The sequence below is a fragment of the Hakea prostrata genome, chromosome 3, assembly GCF_041222555.1.
Source record: "Hakea prostrata isolate BN-2017 chromosome 3, UWA_Hpros_2, whole genome shotgun sequence".
NCBI classification, from domain to species: Eukaryota; Viridiplantae; Streptophyta; class Magnoliopsida; order Proteales; family Proteaceae; genus Hakea; species Hakea prostrata.
In genome coordinates this window covers 15,802,634-15,823,008 of record NC_142602.1, presented here as the reverse complement: position 1 = coordinate 15,823,008, position 20,375 = coordinate 15,802,634, and the positions used below count along the sequence as shown (strand labels likewise).

Here is a 20,375-nt window from a genome sequence, read left to right as displayed (position 1 = left end):
GAGTCCATAATCTGCTACCACAGGGCGGGCCAGGGTTGATAATCTTAGGGCCGTAGTTAGACCGAAACTGAGGCCTCCGGTTGAACCCGCCCAACCGACCCATTTTATAATCTGCAAGATTGCTTTGAAAATTCTATACAATTGATATAAACCTCCTTTTTCTTTTTTCCTTTTTGTTTTTTTTTTGGGGGGGGGAGGGGGTGGTTGGGTTTAAAAATACAAACCTCCTTTTAGTGAAGGATATCATATGTGTAATACTATTGTATGAACGAAATCCTCCCTCTAATGGATGCTTCTTCTACATGCACTCAATGGACTATTGAATAGTTGTTCAGCTAGTGATAATTAGCACATGTTTATCAAGGTAGACTGACATCTCTTGGTGATGAAACCACAAGTTTGATGCTCCTTATGTTATGTTTTAGAAGCTCCCAAATATAAAGTTATCAATTCACACACACACACGCGCATAAAAATAAATAAAAAAAACACTGAAGGGTCTAACTACACATCTAGATGTTTGTCATGCCAACCCAAATTATTTTGTGATTTTTTATGATACCTTACCCCTGGGGGCAAAAACTACAAGGCGCACAAAAGTGAAAATTCTCAATTATGGCAAATATGTCAATATGTAGGGTATGATTAGCCTATTGCAAACCCCTATACAATCGTACTAGTGCTCAAGAATCTCCAACCCAAATCATACTCTATTTAGGTTCTTCTAAGCCCTATTCACCTTGGTTTACTCTGAAAGGGTTATGTAAAAACAAATTACCTGGTTTACCTTAATTATAAACTTGATTTTTATATATTCTTTGCTGATAAAATACATTACGTCTTCAACTAAATACAAAACAACAAGTACACCCTACCATCTTAATTATTTTTTTATTAAAATTAATTATTGACATATCAATTTCATAGAAGAATAAGAGATACTAATCGATTAGATTATTAAAATTTCTCATCTTAACTTACATTGAAATTTTAACCTTCCAATGCTTTCCCCCAACCCAAAAAAAATCAAAATAAAAAAAATAAATAAAATAAATTTAGAAAAATTATTGCAAGTCATTGAAATAAATCTTATCTAAGATCTCATTAAAAATGAGCCGAACTTCGACCGGGCTCAATGAGGGTTTGGAGCGGTTCTGTCGATGGTTTCAAAAGCATGAGAACCCCTCACCAGTCACTACTCTACAAGAGAAGTATCTCCTCACTGTTTCTCGTTGCTCCGCCTACAGCTAAGCTAAAATGTTTCAACTCACTCGATTCCTTCTCTTCCCGATCTTCAATTTTCTCTTAATATCATACCAACCTGCAAGATCTACGCCGGAGAATCACCGCTACAGTGTCGGAGATGTTGTTCCATTGTTCGTCAACAAAGTTGGCCCCTTGAATAATCCGAGGTACATTTTCCCCCAATTCTCCACTTGGGTTTTCTTATCTGTGATAGCTCTTTGACTTCAAAGACCCTCTTACCTTGAGTTCCCAGTGGGTTTTCTATTATTCTAGATCTTTAGTTCCATTGACTTACATTATCGGACAAAACCTAATTAATTATTGGTTTTGAATCTTAAAAGTATTTCTGGCCATTAAGAACAGATAAATCTCGCTAGTTGTATAGTTTCATGCCTCGTAGCTTTCTTTTAGGATCTTCTGGGATCATTTTCTGTTGGTTTTTCTACTAATTACTGACATATTTCTGCATATTGAGTACGGTAGTTTGCATTAAGTTCTCAATATCAAATCATCAAGTTTATGAGAAGTTCTATTTCAAATTCATGTCTTAATTGGAGAAACTAGGCCTTGCTTGCTTGTATATCACGCCTGGCATGGCTCAAGCTTCATGAGGTTTACTCTTTCAAGTTTTAGTTCTACAGGTGTTGGGTTGAGGGGTTGTTTCAGATCTTTCTTTTTTTGCAGAACCATGCTGGGTTTTTCCATCATGCAATCAATATGATCAATGGATTTTCATTTAGGCAGGAAAGAGTCTTCACATTGAGTAGCAACATCTTGCATATGAGCACAATGTATTAACTACGGTTGATATGAAATGGTTTTAGTGTTCCACTGAATTGTACGATGCCTTCATTATCATCATTAAGAGCAATATTATGCATATAGAAGTTACTAGAATTTGTCCCATGCCTGCTGGTACTGTTCAATACTTTGTGTTATTTTCCTTCTTTTTTAAGTTATCAGGATTTCTAGACTTTATAAACCCTTTAGACCCGCTTCAGAAAATCCATGGAATAATAATTTTATTCTTATATTTCTTTCTTGTGTGGTTAATATTGCGTAGATCTAAATGAAATTGATATTGATCGAACTGAAGGCCAGTTAAATGAGAATGGTGTGTGTGTGTATATATATATATATATCATCCTTTTTTTTTCAATTGACAGCAAGAACATTGGGATCTCATAATATTTTTATGATGTTGTAGAAAATGCTTTTTCATCTTAGTCTTTATATCATTTTAATTGGTTTTGTCTTGCAGTGAGACATATCACTACTATGACCTGCCATTCTGTCTCCCAGGTTGGCCCTTCAATGCTACAATAACTTATGTATAAACACTTGAGGAACAATTTTGTGAATAGTACAGATGATAGCAGTATTGAAGTTCCAGATCAGAGATTGCCTGTTGGATGGATGTCTTATCTCAAAAGTTAATGAACTAAGATGGTTAGATCATCCATTCTCTATTCTTTGGAGTTGTACACCATCCAAGAGGTAATTTCTGGTCAATCCTCATTTTGATTATTTATGTTGAGAATTATATGTACATGTTCCTATATATTTTGTAAAGGTATAAGTTTCCAGTGAGTAGTCTGAACGTATGAGGCCTTTGGTGAAGGGGTTTACAATTTCATGCATTGCAGATCAGGTAATTGAGAAGAAGGAATCACTTGGTGAAATTTTGAATGGTGACCGTTTGACCAATGCTTTGTATGAGTTGAAATTCAGAGAGAACAAAATTGTAGAAACCCTTTGCAAGAAGCAGCTGACAAGTATTGAAGTCACAAAGTTCAGGGATGCCATCAAGAATGATTTTTACTTTCAGATGTATTATGATGATCTTCCTTTATGGGGGTTTGTTGGGAAGGTTGAAGAGACAAGCTTCCTTAATGAGATCAAGTCTCGGTATTATCTCTTCAAACATGTTCAATTTGATGCTCTTTACAACGAGGACCAAATTGTTGGCATTCATGCTTTTAGCGACCCTACCGGTGCAGTGGATATAACTGAAGATCATGAAATTATTGTCAGTTTCACATATTCAGTCCTTTGGAATGAGAGCTCAACTCAGTTTGAGAACCGGATGAGCAAATATTCAAGATCCTCTAGACTGCCACAGCATCTAAGGGTTCATTGGTTTTCAATCATCAACTCACTTGTCATTGTTTTGTTGATGGTGGGGGTGCTTGCTGCTTTGTTTGTGCGTAACCTCAAGAATGACCTAACGAAGTAATTCCATTATGTAATTTCATTCACTTTGGAAACAATAATTCAAAATAACTGCTGGCATTCTTTCTGCACAATATAAAGCTAATGCATACTTCAGGTATTCTCATGGTGACGAAGAAGACAAGGAAGAGGTGGGCTGGAAGCATATTAGTGGTGATGTATTCAGATGTCCTCCATTCATGTCCCTATTATGTGCTGTCCTGGGCTGTGGTACCCAGCTCTTGTCTCTGTAAGCTATTAATCCTTAGCATGAAAGAATTTGGTACTTATTTCTACACTATATGCCTATGGATATTGTTATGCATCATTTCAGTATTTACCTCACACATGCTGCAAGATATGATCTGCAAACTTGCACAAGATCCTGACAGCGTTGTATGATTATATTAACTATTTAGTAAGGTTTAAGACAAAGAGATTGTATTAATATGGCCCATCGGTTATGGGTTCCTGCGTGCTTTCAGATGTCTGCATCAAAAGCAAAGTCATCCAGAAATGCTGTTTATAATTTTCTCCTTTTCAAATATTATGCCTTTTAAAGTATTTATATAACTTACAACTTTACAAGTGGACCTTTCTTCCAGGGTTTTCTTCTTATTTGTACTGGCACTTATGGGTGTGCTTTATCCTTTCAACCGTGGAGCTCTTTTATCCTCTCTTGTTGTTGTTTATGCTCTTACTTCTGCAATTGCTGGCTATGTTGCTTCTTCATTCCATTGTCAGTTTCTTGGTAGGGGATGGGTAAGAATTCTGTGGTTATCTTTAATGGATCATCTTGTACATATTTTATCCTTTGCTCGACAATGAAACAATGCTTTCCTGTGCAGGAAAAAAGTGTTCTTCTGGCTGGGGTTCTCTACTTTGGTCCTCTTTTCGTGACATTTGGTGTCCTCAATACAGTTTCAATCTATTATAGGACCACAGCTGCTCTTCCATTTGGCACGATTGTTTTGCTGCTTCTTGTATGGGCACTGGTCAACATCCCATTGCTTGCATTGGGTGGAATATTTCGTTACAGGTTCAGGTCAGAATTTTCAGCACCCCTATGCCACCAAAAGGTTGCCAACTGAGATTCAGCCACTAGCTTGGTATAGGAAGACCCCTGCACAGATGTTTCTTGGGGGCCTTGTACCATTTAGTGCAATATTCATAGAGTTGCACTACATGTACAGAAGCATATGGAGTCACAAGATCTACACAGGGTGTGGCATTCTTCTAATTGGGTTTATCGTGCTGCTCATGGTCACTATAATGCTGAGTATAGGGTTGACTTACTTACAGCTGACTGTAGAAGACCATGAATGGTGGTGGAGGTATATATCTTTTCTGAGTCAATTTTTACATATGGTTTTTGGATGCCACAACTTTCCCAGCCTCTTGTCTTTCAATGTCATTTAAACTAAAGGTTCCATTTCTATTTTATTAGTTTATCACTTGCTTTATGCAGTTCACTTTGTATCTGATGCAGGTCTCTGTTACGGGCAGCCTCAACTTCCATTTTCATGTATGGCTATTCTATCTTCTATTACAGTCGATCAAGCATGACTGGTGTCCTGCAGTTATTGTTCTTTTTTGGGTATAATGCATTGATCTGTTATGGTTTCTTTCTTATGCTTGGGGCCATTGGCTTCATTGCTTCTTTGCTATTTATTCGCTATATCTACCACAATATCAAGTCTGAATAAACAATCATGTGTTACATAATTGCATGTTTGATGAATGATGTGCTTATATACCCATTATGTTTCCTCATGTTTATAGCAGCTCCATCTCATCAAGTCCTCCGACTGATACTGCAGTTTATGACTAGTTTCCCTTTAAACCTTTAAAAGATGGAAACTAAAATGTCATACATAAACCGCCCAAACCGATGTCAAAAGTCATTTTCATCTAAAACCAAGTCGGAATTTATCATAGATTACCCCCCAAAAAAAAAAGGTCGGAATTTATTATTATTATTTTTAGTACAATGAGTACTTTTTTTATATATAGGAGAAGAGATATTATATATATGATCAACCAGAGGTAAATTTACAATTTCTTCATTAAGAGATGTTGGTTATTATCAACTGAACAATCTTGTGGTTTTTAAAAAAAAAAAATATATATTTTATGATGGCATGCTGGGATTTATAGGACACCAACTAGGATTTCTGATGGTAAGGGGATCTATGGGACACCAACTTGGAATTGGCTTGTTGGCGCTCAACCTAAAATACCTCTCTCTCTTGGCCATTTCTATTGGTGAGGGGAACCTCAGATTACAAAAATTTATTATGTGGTGTCGTAAATAGAGGAGGAGAGCATTAGTGAATTATTCCAATCGAGACGAGGATAGAAGATAGTATCACTCAAACATCTTCATCATACATTCAAGAGACGGATCCACCAGCATACTAACAATATCAAACTTCCGCTTCCCAAAACATTCTTGCAGTTGTTAACAACCCCTGACGCCCCCAACAACAACAACAACAAAATTCTTACGGTTTTAACAAGTGTGTGGAGGCATTAAATATGTAGATCATTTCTTCCTACAACATTTTTTTTTGGGGGGGGGGGGGGACAAAGAATGAAATTCTAGATAACTTTCCCGTTGGGAAAGCACTGAAGTTATTTTTACTACACATTGTATGGGCCTTTATAAGATTCATTGGAAGTCTTATTTCTAAATTATTTAATTATATTAAGGTATATGCCCACATATATTTTGTGGGGCCACACATATTGTTGAAAAAAATAGATAAATTATTGATAATGAACTTTTAGAATATAATATAGGTAAATTAATAAAAAAAAATACACATGACTTGATCCGTACAAAGTTAGATGCAAACCAAAATTTTCTTTGGTACTAGATACAAATCAATTTTTTTTTTGGGGTTAGAAATGCAGATCAATGATTATTATTATAAACATTTCCTTTACAATATAAAATTAAATAGAAATTTGCAAAATAAAAAAAAGTAGAGATATAAAATCAAATAAAAAGAAGAAAAAAAATTGAGAAAGATAAAGACTTATCTAATTGTGGATGATATTTTTTTTCAAAATTTTCATAACCCACGCTTATAAAAGGAAAGAGGATAAATAGGAAGAAAAGAGGAGAATAAATAGGAATGACATTTTGAATATTAAAATTTTTTTTTCAAATTTTTTTCTTAATCTATATTTACAGAAAGAGAAGAGAATAATAGGAGGAAAGAATGATATTTTGTGTACTAAGATTTTTTTTATTTTTATTATTATTATTTTTAATTTCCTTAACCCATATCTATAGAAAGGAAAAAAAAAATGTGAGAGAGAAAAATGGGGAGAATAAATAGGGAAAGAGGTTTGAAGAGTTACTGAGTTAGTTTTTAATTACGAAATAACATTTATACCCATTACCTATCCCTTAAAAATTTGTTTTCAATATTGTTCACTGCTACGATCAAAGCTTTTGGTCATGGCAGCGGCGACGGCAGCAGCTGCGACGACCCGAAGTCTGTTATCTTTACAATACCAATCTTCTTCTATCCCTTCTCGTCAAACTGTATGTTTCCCTCAAAATCTCGCAACCCCCATCACCTGTTTGATGAATAGCCCCTGCAAACACCTCTCTACATATTCATCTCGTGATTCTCTTATCACCCCTTTATCCGCCACCACTACTAGTTCAGCAGACACATCTCCTACAACCACTACCAGCTTCCACGGCCTCTGCTACGTGGTGGGCGACAACATCGACACCGATCAGATCATCCCCGCTGAGTATCTCACTCTCGTCCCCTCCAAGCCTGACGAATACCGAAAGCTCGGCTCTTATGCCCTCATAGGCCTTCCCTCTACGTACCCAATTCGTTTCGTGGAGCCAGGAGAGTTCCAGTCTAAGTATTCGATTATTATTGCCGGCGACAATTTTGGATGTGGATCGTCACGAGAGCACGCCCCTGTAGCGCTTGGGGCTGCTGGGATAAAAGCTGTTGTGGCAGAGTCATATGCGAGGATATTCTTTAGGAATTCGGTTGCTACGGGGGAGATTTATCCATTGGATTCAGAGGGTAGGTTGTGTGAGGAATGTTCAACTGGTGATGTTGTCACCATTGAACTTGCTGAGTCTCGTTTAATTAATCACACGACTGGGAAGGAGTACAAGTTGAAGCCTATTGGAGATGCTGGACCTGTTATTGAAGCTGGAGGAATTTTTGCTTATGCAAGAAAGACTGGGATGATCTCGTCCATCTAGGCATGGCATCTGGTAAATGCTTTCTTATGTCAGCCATACTTTGTCCCTCTTGTTTGGCTAGTTTTGTCTAGTTTTGCTTTTAATCCTCTCTTTGGTATGTGTTATCTTATCTCCGAGTTATGTTATATTATGGGCATTCCTTAAGACACATCATACATCAGTGCTCATATTAAAGATGCCTAAGGTTTAATGAGGGTCAGACTAGTTGTCCCACTCCCTGCATTCTTGTTTACCACTGTTGCAACTATAGTTCCTGTCCTTTTCCTAAGAAGCAGCTTCACATATAGTATTCCCAACCAGTGAAAAGATTTTGCATCTTAGCACAGATACCAGAGGTCATGCCCTCTGCTATGGCATTTCAGGTCTATCTACTAGGTCATAAAAATATATCATTGATCTTCTAGTGAACATTTGCACACTAAGTATTCCAAATCCATCCCCCAGAACCTGGGGGCAGTAAACTTTTGGTGGTAATATTGGTGAAAGAGTAGTTTTTGTGGTTGATTCCAAGACAATTGGCTGGCCCTGGAATGACCCTGATATGGTCAGTGGTTTTGGGATGAACTATGAACAAAGGATTAAGATTTTGAGGCCAATGCTGCTTCATACCTTACCCGGTTTGTTAGCACAGCTTCATTCAGTTCCATGGAACTACCAAGGAAGAATAGGAGATTCTGCTCAGCTCAGCTCTCCGAAAACAACGTTTGACTTGCATGTGTGGCATCGACTCAAACTCTCCTCGACTGAAAGAATTCATCGTACATGGTTGGCTAAAACAGATCTGAGAGTGGCTCTTTAATCCTAGTTCATACTCACAATATTCAGCTTGGAATGGAATGACAGATTACCACTACACTTGTTTCTTACTTTGCGTCGCTTCCACATCCACCTCTTTTTAAATATGACCAAAAGAAAAAAGAAAGGTTTTTGAGGGAAGTTGGCTTTTGGTGTCTAGTTGAAAACCCATCCTAGGAACCAACACTAAACTATTGACCTAACTTCCCTATCCAACAGTAATTATTTTAAATGTTATCAATGATTTCTTCTGATTTACTTGCATTGACAAGTGGAAGATCATGCATATAGCACTACAGATATATATATCAAGAACATTTGCTGATAAAATAAATGGCTAATCATGTTACGTCTCACGTTAGGCTAAGCATCAGGAATATCATTCTTGTATGATTCTTATAGGAGTTGACAGTGTTGATTCGGTATGAAAATTCGCTCCTACATGACTTCTTGCTTTGGTTTTTATATTCTTTTATTTTCTTTCTGTTTATTTGGATTCAATTGTTTGTTGGCAGGGTCTGGAATTCCAGCAGACTCAGATTCGTGAATATTCAAGTTCCTCTCTTTCAAAACCCTGGGTTGAGAGACTTTCCTTGACAGCCTTTTATTTGAAGTAAACCGGAGTGTTCAGCTTCTATAATACTGTGTTTTACTAGTTCATGTGTGGAACTTCAAGTTTTAGATGTGTCAGCTTAATTCGGGATAGTGAACACAGGAGCTGGAATTTTCTTTTCCTCAATGAGTTATTGGATTTGAATTCCTATGGTGGTTTATTTGAAGAACTAAAGATAGACCTAAGATAGTCTTAAGAGAAGTGGTGAGAAATGATATACATAGTTTAGGCCTTCTATCTAGCATGGCCTCAAACAAAACTGATTGGAAGGTAAAAATCCATGTAGTCGATCCCATTTAGTTGGGACAAGGTTTATTGTTGTTGTTGTTGTTGTTGTTGTTTTATAGTGATTTAAATTCTTCAGTAATGTGGTCTTCAGAAATAAGTATTATGATGCCTATTATTGTAGTTTATTCATGTTTCAAAATGCATCAAATTTTGTACATGTAGCAACACCACTTGTGGGAGATTCCTGTGATAATAGTGAATGTTAAATGTAAAAGGATGTGGTGGACATGAATTTATGTTTTGACATACATCAATGCATAAGAGACTTCACAGGTGAATCACAACTTTGTAAGCAAGCATTAAACAAAGAAATCTTTTACAGACTGGCTTCACAGGTAAAATAACTCAGTATATCTAAATGGAACCACTCAAAAAGTATTAATTTTCCATTTGCAGGAAGAGCAACCCCTTTTTACTACAGATGGGCTTGGATAAACATATTTTCTTGTATCTCATTGTAATAGAATGGTTTATGCTTACTAAAACATGGTGAAATTGGAGCATTCCCTGCAGATTCCTCTCTTGGTGCCTGGTCTCAGGGGACTATGAGATTTTACAAAGCTCTATCTAATACGAGATGAACCAAAGTTCCTGAAGAACCACCCCAAAGGACTTCTTAATCCGTCTCCATCCACTAAAAAAGTCATGACCATTGGTTAATTCAAGTTTCTTTTCTTCTGCAGTGAACACTGGATCATCAAATAGTTGAAATTCTCAGGATACACAACCTCCAGTGTAATCCTCTCATTAATCAGGGATTGCTTTAATGATTAGAGGACCATTTGTGTAAAATAAAATTTGACCTGGGGAAGATAATTTCATATAAAAGAACGACACTACATTATTGGCCAACAAGGCAATCAATCAGACAAACAACACTTCAGTCATGGAAAAAAAACTAATTCATGGATCAAAGTAGGAATTACATCTATAAAAATTTTACAGCCTACGACAGTAAAGATGAATGCATCTGTTTGACTAGCAAACAAAACACACACCACACCTCTAGCACTGCTACCAGGTGATGCGTTCAACTGCACAGCCAAGACTTGAAGCAGAAATACAGTTTCAAAACTAGCGACAATCAAGAAATGAAGAAGCCGCCTCCATCAGATAACAGAATCCGTATTAATGTGTGCACTTCTTTTGCACCTCGTGTCATAAGAGACAAATGCACCTCAGAAAATGGTCAGGCGAGAATAGGGAACATGTACCCCTTGATGAACTGGGGAATCAAGGTGTACCAGACACCCCAGGGAAGAGTTCTGAAATCTTGTTGAAAACATCCATAACCTGATGCAAAAGAATATCAGAACCAATTACTCCAACTTGGAAAGTTTCAGCCGTTGATTGAAGTCATGCAAAGAAACCTTAGCTCTGGCAGTAACAATATTATAGCTACACCATCAATAGAAATTCCAGAAGTAAACCAGCAATTGAGTTTTTCTATAAAATAGTACCATAAATCATATAATTTACCACGTTTGACAGTAATAACACTTAGAATAACAAAAAATACTTGCTGTGAACAAAGTTAGATACTTGCCATAAACAAAAAGTTAAACATTTTCAAAAGCAAGAGCTAAACTGCTCACCTCCTTGTCATTTTGATATTTAGCAATACTAAGAGGATTCTGTGAACACTGCAAAAGTACATGATGGTCAGCAAGAGAGAGCTCTAGAGGGGGGGGGGGGTGTTGAACAATCTAAAGTAATCTTCGGTGGTTACATACATCCATGATGGCAGCTTGGACTCTTGGATTTTGAAATGCCATAGCAACATCGGGGTTGGCCATAATTTTTGAGATGACTTCTTCAGGTGTGAGCCCAATTTGGTCTGCAGAATAGTACATGAATATCAAGGAAAAGGCCATCTGAGTCATTGATTAAACTCTAGAAAGGAAAAAGAAAGCACTGCAGATTCATGATAATACACTGTCACCAAACATAATAGATTAGCACATAAATAATACACTAAGAACTTCTGATAACAAATCGTACTAAAATGTCATAAATAATACACTAAGAACTTCTGAGAACAAATCGTACTAAATAATTGTCGAAGTTCCAGCTTTGTCCAAGACCAATGCTGAGTCAAGTAGAGACAATATTGTCACGTGACTTTATACCACATATTGTGGGATAGCTATATATAAATAAACAACTAAAAGAGTGAATACGAAAGTTCAAAGAGTAAGAATACATATCCAATTGGCTCAAACTTTTTAGGTTTTCAAGACTCTTATTTAAAAACTATTACTTGGGGAAATTCCTTCATTCATTAAGAGTTTATTTCAGACGCTTGTGACACAGAATGTGTCATTTCAAAAAAAAACATTAACAGGAGTCCTTGTGTCTCAGAACTTGGGTTCTATCTTGCAATAGTCCAACATGATTGAATCATCCAAAAACAAGTCTAACACGATTGAATCATCCAAAAATAATCAAAGATTTAAAAACAAATTTAACCATCAAAGTTAACTGGACCATGAAGCCAGTATTCAAAACGGGCATTTTTTTTCAGGTGGTACATTAGATTCCGAAGAAAACTGAACATTTTGAGGCTGATTGATTAAGGATCACTTTTCTCACCATAAGGAAAACTTAGCTCACTTGGGGGAACAAAAAATCACATTATCACTCCTTGTAGTAATGAAACCACCGCCTTGAACTCACCAAGCAAATATTTGATTAGTGTAAAATTAAGGTTTGCATTCAAAAATAGATTGGAACACATGTTGCAATCTATTCTCATAAAGCATAGGCATGCCAAAGGATTTGAGAGTTTCAAGGGAAGCAGTGAAGCACACAGAAGATGTTATTCCCCATAATATTCCCAAAGAATTACTGAAATACACTTTCACCAACTTTTAACTTCAGTATAATTGAGCTATTGCTGTGCATGAGATCTGTCAGATAAATCCAATCCCAGCAGCTTCCCCATGCATGGTTGCAAAAACTGTTCCTATATCTAACATATCCATTACCCTTCAAAACCTCCACTACCCATTCGTTGTAAGCAATTCTAAATTCAGGCACTGATAAAAAGAATTTCCATGCACATTCCATTTGTAGCATTGAGACATCATATCAAACTTGCAAGATGGAATCTACTCTTCTATGCCAATAGCAAGTTGGAAACCAGGGCCGTTCATATTTAACACTCACAGAAATGTGTTTCCTGGTGCTCTCAACAATGGGTCATCCATGTTGAGACTGATCAAAATCTGTCAACTGAAATTTCTCAGGAGACCACGATAATAAATCAACAAAACATCTTCCTATAGGTTTTCCTTAACATGCAATGGAATACATATTTGTGAGAACGAACTTACATATAGAGCTTACTGGAACTCATCTTCTACAGATTTTGAATTTCAAGGATGATTGATGATAACGTATCAAAATCTTGTTGAAATTGAAAGCACCGATACTGCATGTGGCTACCAGAGGCGAAACTGAAGCATCAGTCACTCAGTTTAACCCATGTAGTTAAGTGACCTAAACGCATAAACAGAATCTGATAGAGCAACTTCCTCATCACCAAAACAACACCCCACTAGTTAAAAAAAAAGAGGGAGGGGGGACGTGGGGTGTGGAGAGAACCTTGGTCTACCTCAACAAGAAAACCTTACATATAAAATACAATCAAAATAAATTTTATCAATAAGAAAAATAAAGCTCTTTGACTCATAACCATCAAAAGCGTATCCAAACCCTTTATCCCCGACATCAGGGTCAAACTTATCTTCAGATACACAGGCATGAACATAATCTAAAAATCCTACTCCAAATCCCATAAACAGTAGCAGATCATTAGTATCACCTGCCACCAATATTTCTCTAAAACCTATCGTTCTAAAGAGAAATTTTCGAGTTCTATGTATAGTCTCTTATAATTTGCTACACCGAACAGAATATTGGATCAAAGACAATGTCCAAGCCACTACACTAGTAGTTGCATTCTAATAACTACCATTCATCATTTACTAAGTGTAGCTACTACTGTTCAGTAGATTCATTTATTTACTTTTTGGCAGAATATAGTCGATTCTTCTAACGCCACTACTTAGCATCTCACCCAAAACATTAAAAACCAAACAAGAGCCAGCTAGCTGAACTGGTTATACTGGAAGAGCCCCTCTTAATTTTTGGTTTTCCTTGTTTCCTTTTTTATAAGTTGGAGCTAATGAGAACCAGACCACTTCATAATTTCATGTCTGGTCTGGTTTTAGAACTTTGTAGCCAGATTCAAAATAGATAACCAGAGTATCTTGTTCGATCAACTCAGAATCAAACAGAGCTCACTGGAAAGCATAAAAGTGCAGCTTTAAGTACCATTATTATTATTTTTCTTCTTTGGGGTTTGGGAGAAAGCTGGGGGATGGGTTAAAGATAACTACTTTCAGACTCACCGAATTGTTGCTTGACCTCCGGACTGCTAAGATCAAAATTTTTCAAGGAATCCATCATCCGGTTGTCCCATTCATCGCTCCCTCCCATATTGTTTCTGCAAAAAAATGCAAAGAGCATTGGAGTATCTATTTATGTCCCAATGAACAATGATCTACCATCCAAAAGTAAAAGGCTAGGTGAATGCTTAAGTATCGCAGTCAAAACTGCAGCAACTGGATAAGACCGAAATGTAACATAGAAAGGGAAAGAAAACCAAAATACAGAAGCAAACTGAATCTAATTTCAGGAGGGATTGTGATTAAAAGGCTCCTAGCAGTATTTGAAATGAATGTAACTGCAGAAAAATTTTCCAACTCAATAATAAACCAAGCTTTGCGATTTTGGAAAGCAGTCTCAAAACTAAACAGGGGACAACTCCACAGGCATACCAGATTTAAACTGAAAGTTCAAGATTTTGACCAAAACTCTTGTCATTTTGACTCACTGTGGCAAATTTTTTGCTTTGTTCCCTCTTCACCTGAGAATTCCAAAACTACAACAGAACCATATTTTTTTGGCCAATGTACAAGATTTTGCTACTTCATTGGACAATTATGGAGCATTCACTACAGCTTTGGCTAGATTTGGAGCATTATTTGGCCAAAATTTTCTACTTATGGGGCTGTTGTGATGGACTTTGGGGGTATTTTTCCAATCTAATGCTTCAAGAAAATGTAAACACCCAAAATAAATAAATAAAAGCATATTATCAGAATCCATCCTAGTTGCCTATGATGACACATTTTGACATTGCTGTACTATTCAATGGTCTTTCTTTGTTCTTGATGCATATTTCATCTCTTCTGGGGCAAAAAGATAATATAAGGAGTGAGGTTCCATATATCGTTACGAACCAAACAGAATGGAAGAACCGTAGACCAAAAAAGTCAGCTTCTTACAAGTGGTTAATCAACAGTCGGGTTGAAATCCCAGATTACAAAATCTTTGACTTTAGCTTAAAAATAAACCAGTGAAACTGCTCCAGAACTGCCCTCACGATAGATATTTCTCCCCTTGGTTTTACATAACCTAGAGCCACTAAACAAGATCAGTCAATACTCACCTTAACATAGTTGATTGGAGGAGGCAACCAAGAGTCACAAACAGAATGATGTAAAATTGGGTTCCCAAGAGAAGAAGAAGCATAATCATCCTTAGCAAAGCACTGGATTTGACATACCACATTCACAGACCTTCTAAGCATGAAGCATCATTGAAGGCAAGCCATATAAGCCAAATGAGACTCCAGATAGAAGTTTTGGATGCAAATATGTAATTTTCTTCATATACAGTGGGACTATTGATAGAACACCCAATATTCAAGTGCCTCAACCTGGATCCATACGCACATTAGATGGCCATGCCCCATTGTTGGAGACGACTGCTTTTATGAGAGGGCTGATCTAGATTTATATGGGCTTTAAAGCCACAGGAATCTATCTAACAGCAGGTTCAAAGCCTTATATATGAGACCAACACAAGGGGTCATGATCATAGAACAAAATTCCATCGAAACTTGGGAAATTTCGGTCATTTTGGGAACCTCAAAATGAAAAACTAGGGGACCGAAAAAAAAATCCCAAGTTTTGATCGAAACTGTTGAAATTTCGTCCAAACTTGTCAAAACCTCTAAACCTGGTTCAACCCAGTTGGTTCGTGAGAAGAAAAAAAACTCCCAAATTTCGTGAGAAACATGGGAAATTTCGTGGAAACTTGGGACTTTTCCTTGCAAATTTCGTAACTTTTCCATATTTTCAAACAAAATTTGTTTCTTTCATGTTTCCCCAAATACCCCCTCCATCAGGACTTCCCTATCCAAATTGCATATTCCCTCACACTGGTTGTCTTAGGCATGTTGATGACCAAACTTATAAAGTTATAGTTGTCGATTACTTTAACAACCATAAGTGATACGAAGAAAATTGCACCGAACCCATCGGTCCCGGTTCGAACCTTTTGTCCCGGTTAGACCGCTATCAAGACCCACTTTAACCTAATCTAAACGATCGTGAGAGCGCCGCACTTTTGTTAGCAGTCACGAACGACCTCCCGAATCTTGCGGTAGGCAAAATTAACTTATAGGAAGCAACTATCGTCAAGACGAAGAGGGGATCGTGCTAAGAACGGTAACTACCTGCACCCCCGAATACCTAGGGCAAAACCCTATGATCGGATGGTCATCTAAAGAGATCAAGAATTCACTCAATGGTCGAGAATTAGAGGTAAAGTCTATATAAAACAGGTGATCTACTCACTCTAGAGGTACCTGAATCGTTTCCCAACTATTCGTATTCATTTTTAGACTCTGCATTCAGCCAGAGCGTTGTGATCAGTTCAGCGACTGACTTAAGCTTCGGAGGTGGCCTCCCAACCCCAGCGGTTGGGCCACATCTAACCCTGTTTTGCAGATTATCTAACAGATCCGGAGGCTTAACAATTTCTGGACGTATCATTTGGCGCCGTTTGTGGGAAACGCTTCAAGAAGTCATGGTAACCAGATTAGTAGCAGCCGCGGCGGCTCAGCAAGAATTGAATCTCCGCCCTCCTGATAGGAATGATCCGTTGGATATTCCTGAAGGAAGTCGAGCTCAAGAAGTTCGCGAAGATGAAACAACAAACACGAAAACCATCCGAATCTTCTTCAACAACAATTGGATCAAATGCAGGTTCAGTTCTTAGAGATGCAACATATGCTCTGTACGTTGGTTAGGCAAGTAGTCACTCCTCAGGCTCCTGATTAGTTGGAGGCCAGAAGACGTGCAGGAGAAGCAGATGGGCATATACCTCTTGCACGAGCGCCCACCAACGAAGGAGACAGACAATCGGCCGAAGGCCAAAATTTTGGCCCGAACGGTCAGAGGGATCCACGAAGGCGAGCCCGAGAATTGAGAACTAGGGAACTACCCAGGAGAGACGATCAGCACGACAGACCGCAAGCTAGCTGAACTGAATCCATAACGAGATCGCCGAAAGGAGTTCGCACTCACTCCCCAACATCCAGACGTTCGGGTCAAGAAACCATTCGGGCTAACGATAGACGATCATTGCATATTGGTCGAGAGCTGGCTGACATAAATCAAAGACTAGGGCAGCTTTCTCGAGGGAGGATGGATGACATCTATTCGGTCATTAGAAAAACTCCATTCGTGGAGGCCAATGCCGGGTACGAATTTCAACACAATTTTCGACTCCCCACGTTCACTTCGTTTGACGGTTCGGGAGATCCCATTGCCCATATTAGTTCTACCAGCAAACTATGGCGGTAACAGGAAACTCTGATGAAATTCTATGCAGAGTGTTTGGTTCCTCCCTAACCGGGGCAGCACAAAAGTGGTTCTCAAACCTTCCTTCGGGAAGGATTGTCGATTTTAAGGAATTGTCCCAAAAGTTTATCGGTCGTTTCAAAGTGGCATTAAAATTAAGAAGACGGAGGAAACCCTATTTACGATCAAGCAGGGGAAGAATGAATCGATTCGGGAATACCTGAAGAGATTTAACAAAGTCACCATGGAGATTGAAAATTTGGACGAATAAGTGGCCAAAACTGCTTTGTTTACTGGATTCACAAATCGAAAGTTATTGGAGTTACTATTTCAAGGCATGCCCACCACCTACTCAGAATTGGTACAACGGTGTCAACAACAAGCAGAAGCGACAGAGATACTTGACACACGTCAAGGAGAGCCAAAAGCGCTCGCAAAGAGCAGAAGGCTCCCGAACAGAGCCAGAAACAGAAGCAGCCCATCCACGATCGGGCCAGAAAGCCACAATCGACTTGGAGACGGCACTCTCCCGATCAAGATGATTATACACCCCTGAAATGGCCATAAAAAATAATAGCAAAAACGAGAGAAAAGAATATGGAGAAATACTGTCGTTTTCACAAGGATTACGGGCACTACACAAATGAGTGTAGACACCTGAAGGCTGATATCGAGAGATTAATAAACCAGGGACACCTCGCCAGCTTTGTTAGAGGTCAAGAAAACGAGCAGAGGACGACCGTTGAGAAGAGGGACCGTTCGGGAAGCAGAGAGCGCCGGGTTGAAGCTCCAAAATCAAAAAAGGGGAAAGAGGCAGTCGGGCCTGGCCGGTCCCCTATTCTTACGATATTCGAAGGAACCAAACCTGAATCCCTAAGGAAGCTAAAGGCAAAGTCCAAGTTTGTGGGAATAGGAGAATCCTATAAACGAAAGAAATTGGGGTTATGCCTACCTCATGACGATGCAATAGTAACCAAAGTGGAAATTGGGCGATGAGAGGTGCACAGAGTCCTAGTTGACACATGATCTTTGGCCGAACTCCTGTCTTACAAAGCTTATCAGAAGCTAAGGGTTGAGCAAGACCTAATGAAGCCATCATGCACTCATCTTTACGGATTCGCTGGTTTGTCAGCCGTAGCCGAAGGGTCGATTCAGTTGGACCTTTCGGTGGGGAATTTCCCGAAAGAATCCACTATTCGGGTAAATTTCCTGGTCGTTCGGGACCTCCCTGCTTACAATGTCATCCTCGGCAAGCCTTCACTAACAAAGCTAGGCGCGATAGTTTCACCTAGGCATATGAAGATAAAGTTCCCGACTGAAAAGGGAATTGGTCAAGTAACATCGGATCAGAGGCTTTCCCGACAGTGTTATGTAGCATATCTCAAAGATAAGGTTGGACCTGAAAAAGCCACAGCTTTACCAATCGAGGTAAGAGAAGATCGGGATGAAGACGCCATGTAGAGACCCGAACCCGTGGAAAAGTTAGAACGAATCCTGTTGCAGCCAGGAGACGAAGCAAAAGCTACACATATTGGGTTTGAGCAACCAGATAGCTTCAAAGAAGAATTAATGGCTTTCCTTCGAGAAAGCATAGATGTGTTTGCATGGTCAGCCGACGATATGCCAGGTATCGACCGAGCGGTGGCCGAACATAAGCTCTGGATCAACTCAAACGTCAAACCAGTAATTCAGAAAAGACGAAACTTCTCGATTGAAAAGCATGAGACAATCAGGGGAGAGGTCGAGAGGGTGAAGAGTTCGGGTTTTATTGAAGCCATAGAGTGCCCAACATGGCTGGCCAATGTCATGATGGTGAAAAAATCGAACGGGAAGTGGAGAATGTGTACTAATTACACAGATCTTAACAAGGCGTGTGATGCAGAATTGAAGACATATTTACGAAAGAAGAAGCTCATTGGGTTAGGCCCATCAAAGGCCTAAAGTTGTCACCCGAACCAGCCCATGGCTTTTATGGGCTAGGGCTGTTTTAGTGGGTTAAAGTTAGCACACATATGTTGAACTTCATAGTCTAGACCTAAGCCTAAGTCTAGTTTTTAGAAAGTCAATAAAAGGGGCTTTAGTTTGAAAATAAGAGAACTCATTGTCAAAAGAGTTCTTCTTTGTCAAGAGTTAGGTAGTAGTTGAGTCATTAATAGGTAGGTGGTGTTAGCTAGTGGTTGGATGTTGCCATTAATATTTATGTCTCTTTAGAATGCTATATAAAGAGACTTATGTAAGTGGTGAAAAAACAACTTATGAATTGAAATCAAATTGCTTGCTAGCATTCCTCCTCTTTGGAGAACCCTTGTGTTTGATCAAGGTAGGTTGGTGTTCGATCCAATCGATCCACCTTGCGGTGTGAAGCCCGGGTGTTACTTTGTTGTCCTTATTGTTCTCTTAATTCTCTTATATTGTTCCATCCATTCTTCTTTATAGCATACTGCTGTTTTGAAGACCTAGTTAGTCCTTGTTCTTAAACCAATATCCTTGTTCTACCACTTCGGTTTTCAGCCTTCCATTATATCTGAATTTTATCTACCTTAAGTCCATCAATTTTGCAATTGTCTCCCTGTGAAAAGGTCTTATTTGGCTACTGTTTTGATCTTTCAAATACAGCACTACATTAGCGTGTCCAAAGGACTATTATCTACTCCCCTGAATAGATCTTCTGATCGATGCAACTACAGGTTACGAAACGCTAAGTTTCATGGATGCTTATTCTGAATACAATCAAATCCTGATGAAAAAAAGAAGATGAGAGATTCATGGCATTTAGGACCTATCGGGAAAGTTATTTCTACAAAGTCATGCCATTCGGGTTGAAAAATGCTGGGGCTAACTGCCAAAGGGTTGTGAACAAGATCTTTAGTAATCTGATCGGAAAAAATATGGAAGCATATGTAGATGATATGCTGGTAAAAAGTCTCCAGAGAGGACACATTGCAGATCTTAAGGAAAACAGAAAATACCAAATGAAGCTGAACTCGGAGAAATGCGCCTTCGGAGTATCTTCGGGAAAATTCCTAGGGTTTATGGTTTCCCAAAGAGGAATCGAAGCAAACCCTGTCAAGATACAAGCCCTGATCAACATGAAACCTCCAAAGACTGTTCGGGATGTGCAATGCCTACCGGGACAGATAACAGCTTTAAACCGATTCATTTCACAGTCGAGAGAAAAATGCTTACCTTTCTTCAAAGCCCTGAAAGATTTAAAGGGAAGTAAAGAGGCTCGATGGACAGACGAATGTCAAAAGGC

At 38.5% G+C, this 20,375-nt stretch overlaps 2 protein-coding genes and 1 pseudogene across 4 annotated transcripts in view; 2 read left to right on the top strand and 1 right to left on the bottom strand.

Annotated features, from left to right (window-relative positions):
- Positions 1-1,150: 1,150 nt before the first annotated feature.
- On the top strand, positions 1,151-5,408 carry LOC149021164 (transmembrane 9 superfamily member 3-like). Its single transcript, XM_089149420.1, is given in 8 exon segments — positions 1,151-1,412; positions 2,507-2,547; positions 2,892-3,477; positions 3,575-3,706; positions 4,062-4,218; positions 4,305-4,501; positions 4,503-4,790; positions 4,946-5,408. Coding segments are annotated over 8 exon segments (1,773 nt in total). The 5' UTR covers positions 1,151-1,257; the 3' UTR covers positions 5,163-5,408.
- A 1,441-nt stretch (positions 5,409-6,849) lies between these two features.
- LOC149021163 (3-isopropylmalate dehydratase small subunit 1 pseudogene) lies at positions 6,850-9,747 on the top strand (annotated as a pseudogene). Its single transcript, XR_016172281.1, has 2 exons — positions 6,850-7,717; positions 9,016-9,747. The product of XR_016172281.1 is annotated as a 3-isopropylmalate dehydratase small subunit 1 pseudogene (transcript).
- A 470-nt stretch (positions 9,748-10,217) lies between these two features.
- TIC40 (hydroxyproline-rich glycoprotein family protein) overlaps positions 10,218-20,375 on the bottom strand; it is a 45,913-nt gene continuing 35,755 nt past the window's right edge. For both annotated transcript variants that reach the window (XM_089149418.1, XM_089149419.1), the window contains exons 11-14: positions 13,817-13,911; positions 11,135-11,238; positions 10,997-11,044; positions 10,218-10,694 (exon numbers count right to left, since the gene is read on the bottom strand). In XM_089149418.1, the coding sequence (XP_089005544.1) occupies positions 10,635-10,694; positions 10,997-11,044; positions 11,135-11,238; positions 13,817-13,911 (307 nt within the window). In that variant the 3' untranslated portion in view covers positions 10,218-10,634. The remainder of the gene's footprint in view (positions 10,695-10,996; positions 11,045-11,134; positions 11,239-13,816; positions 13,912-20,375) is intronic.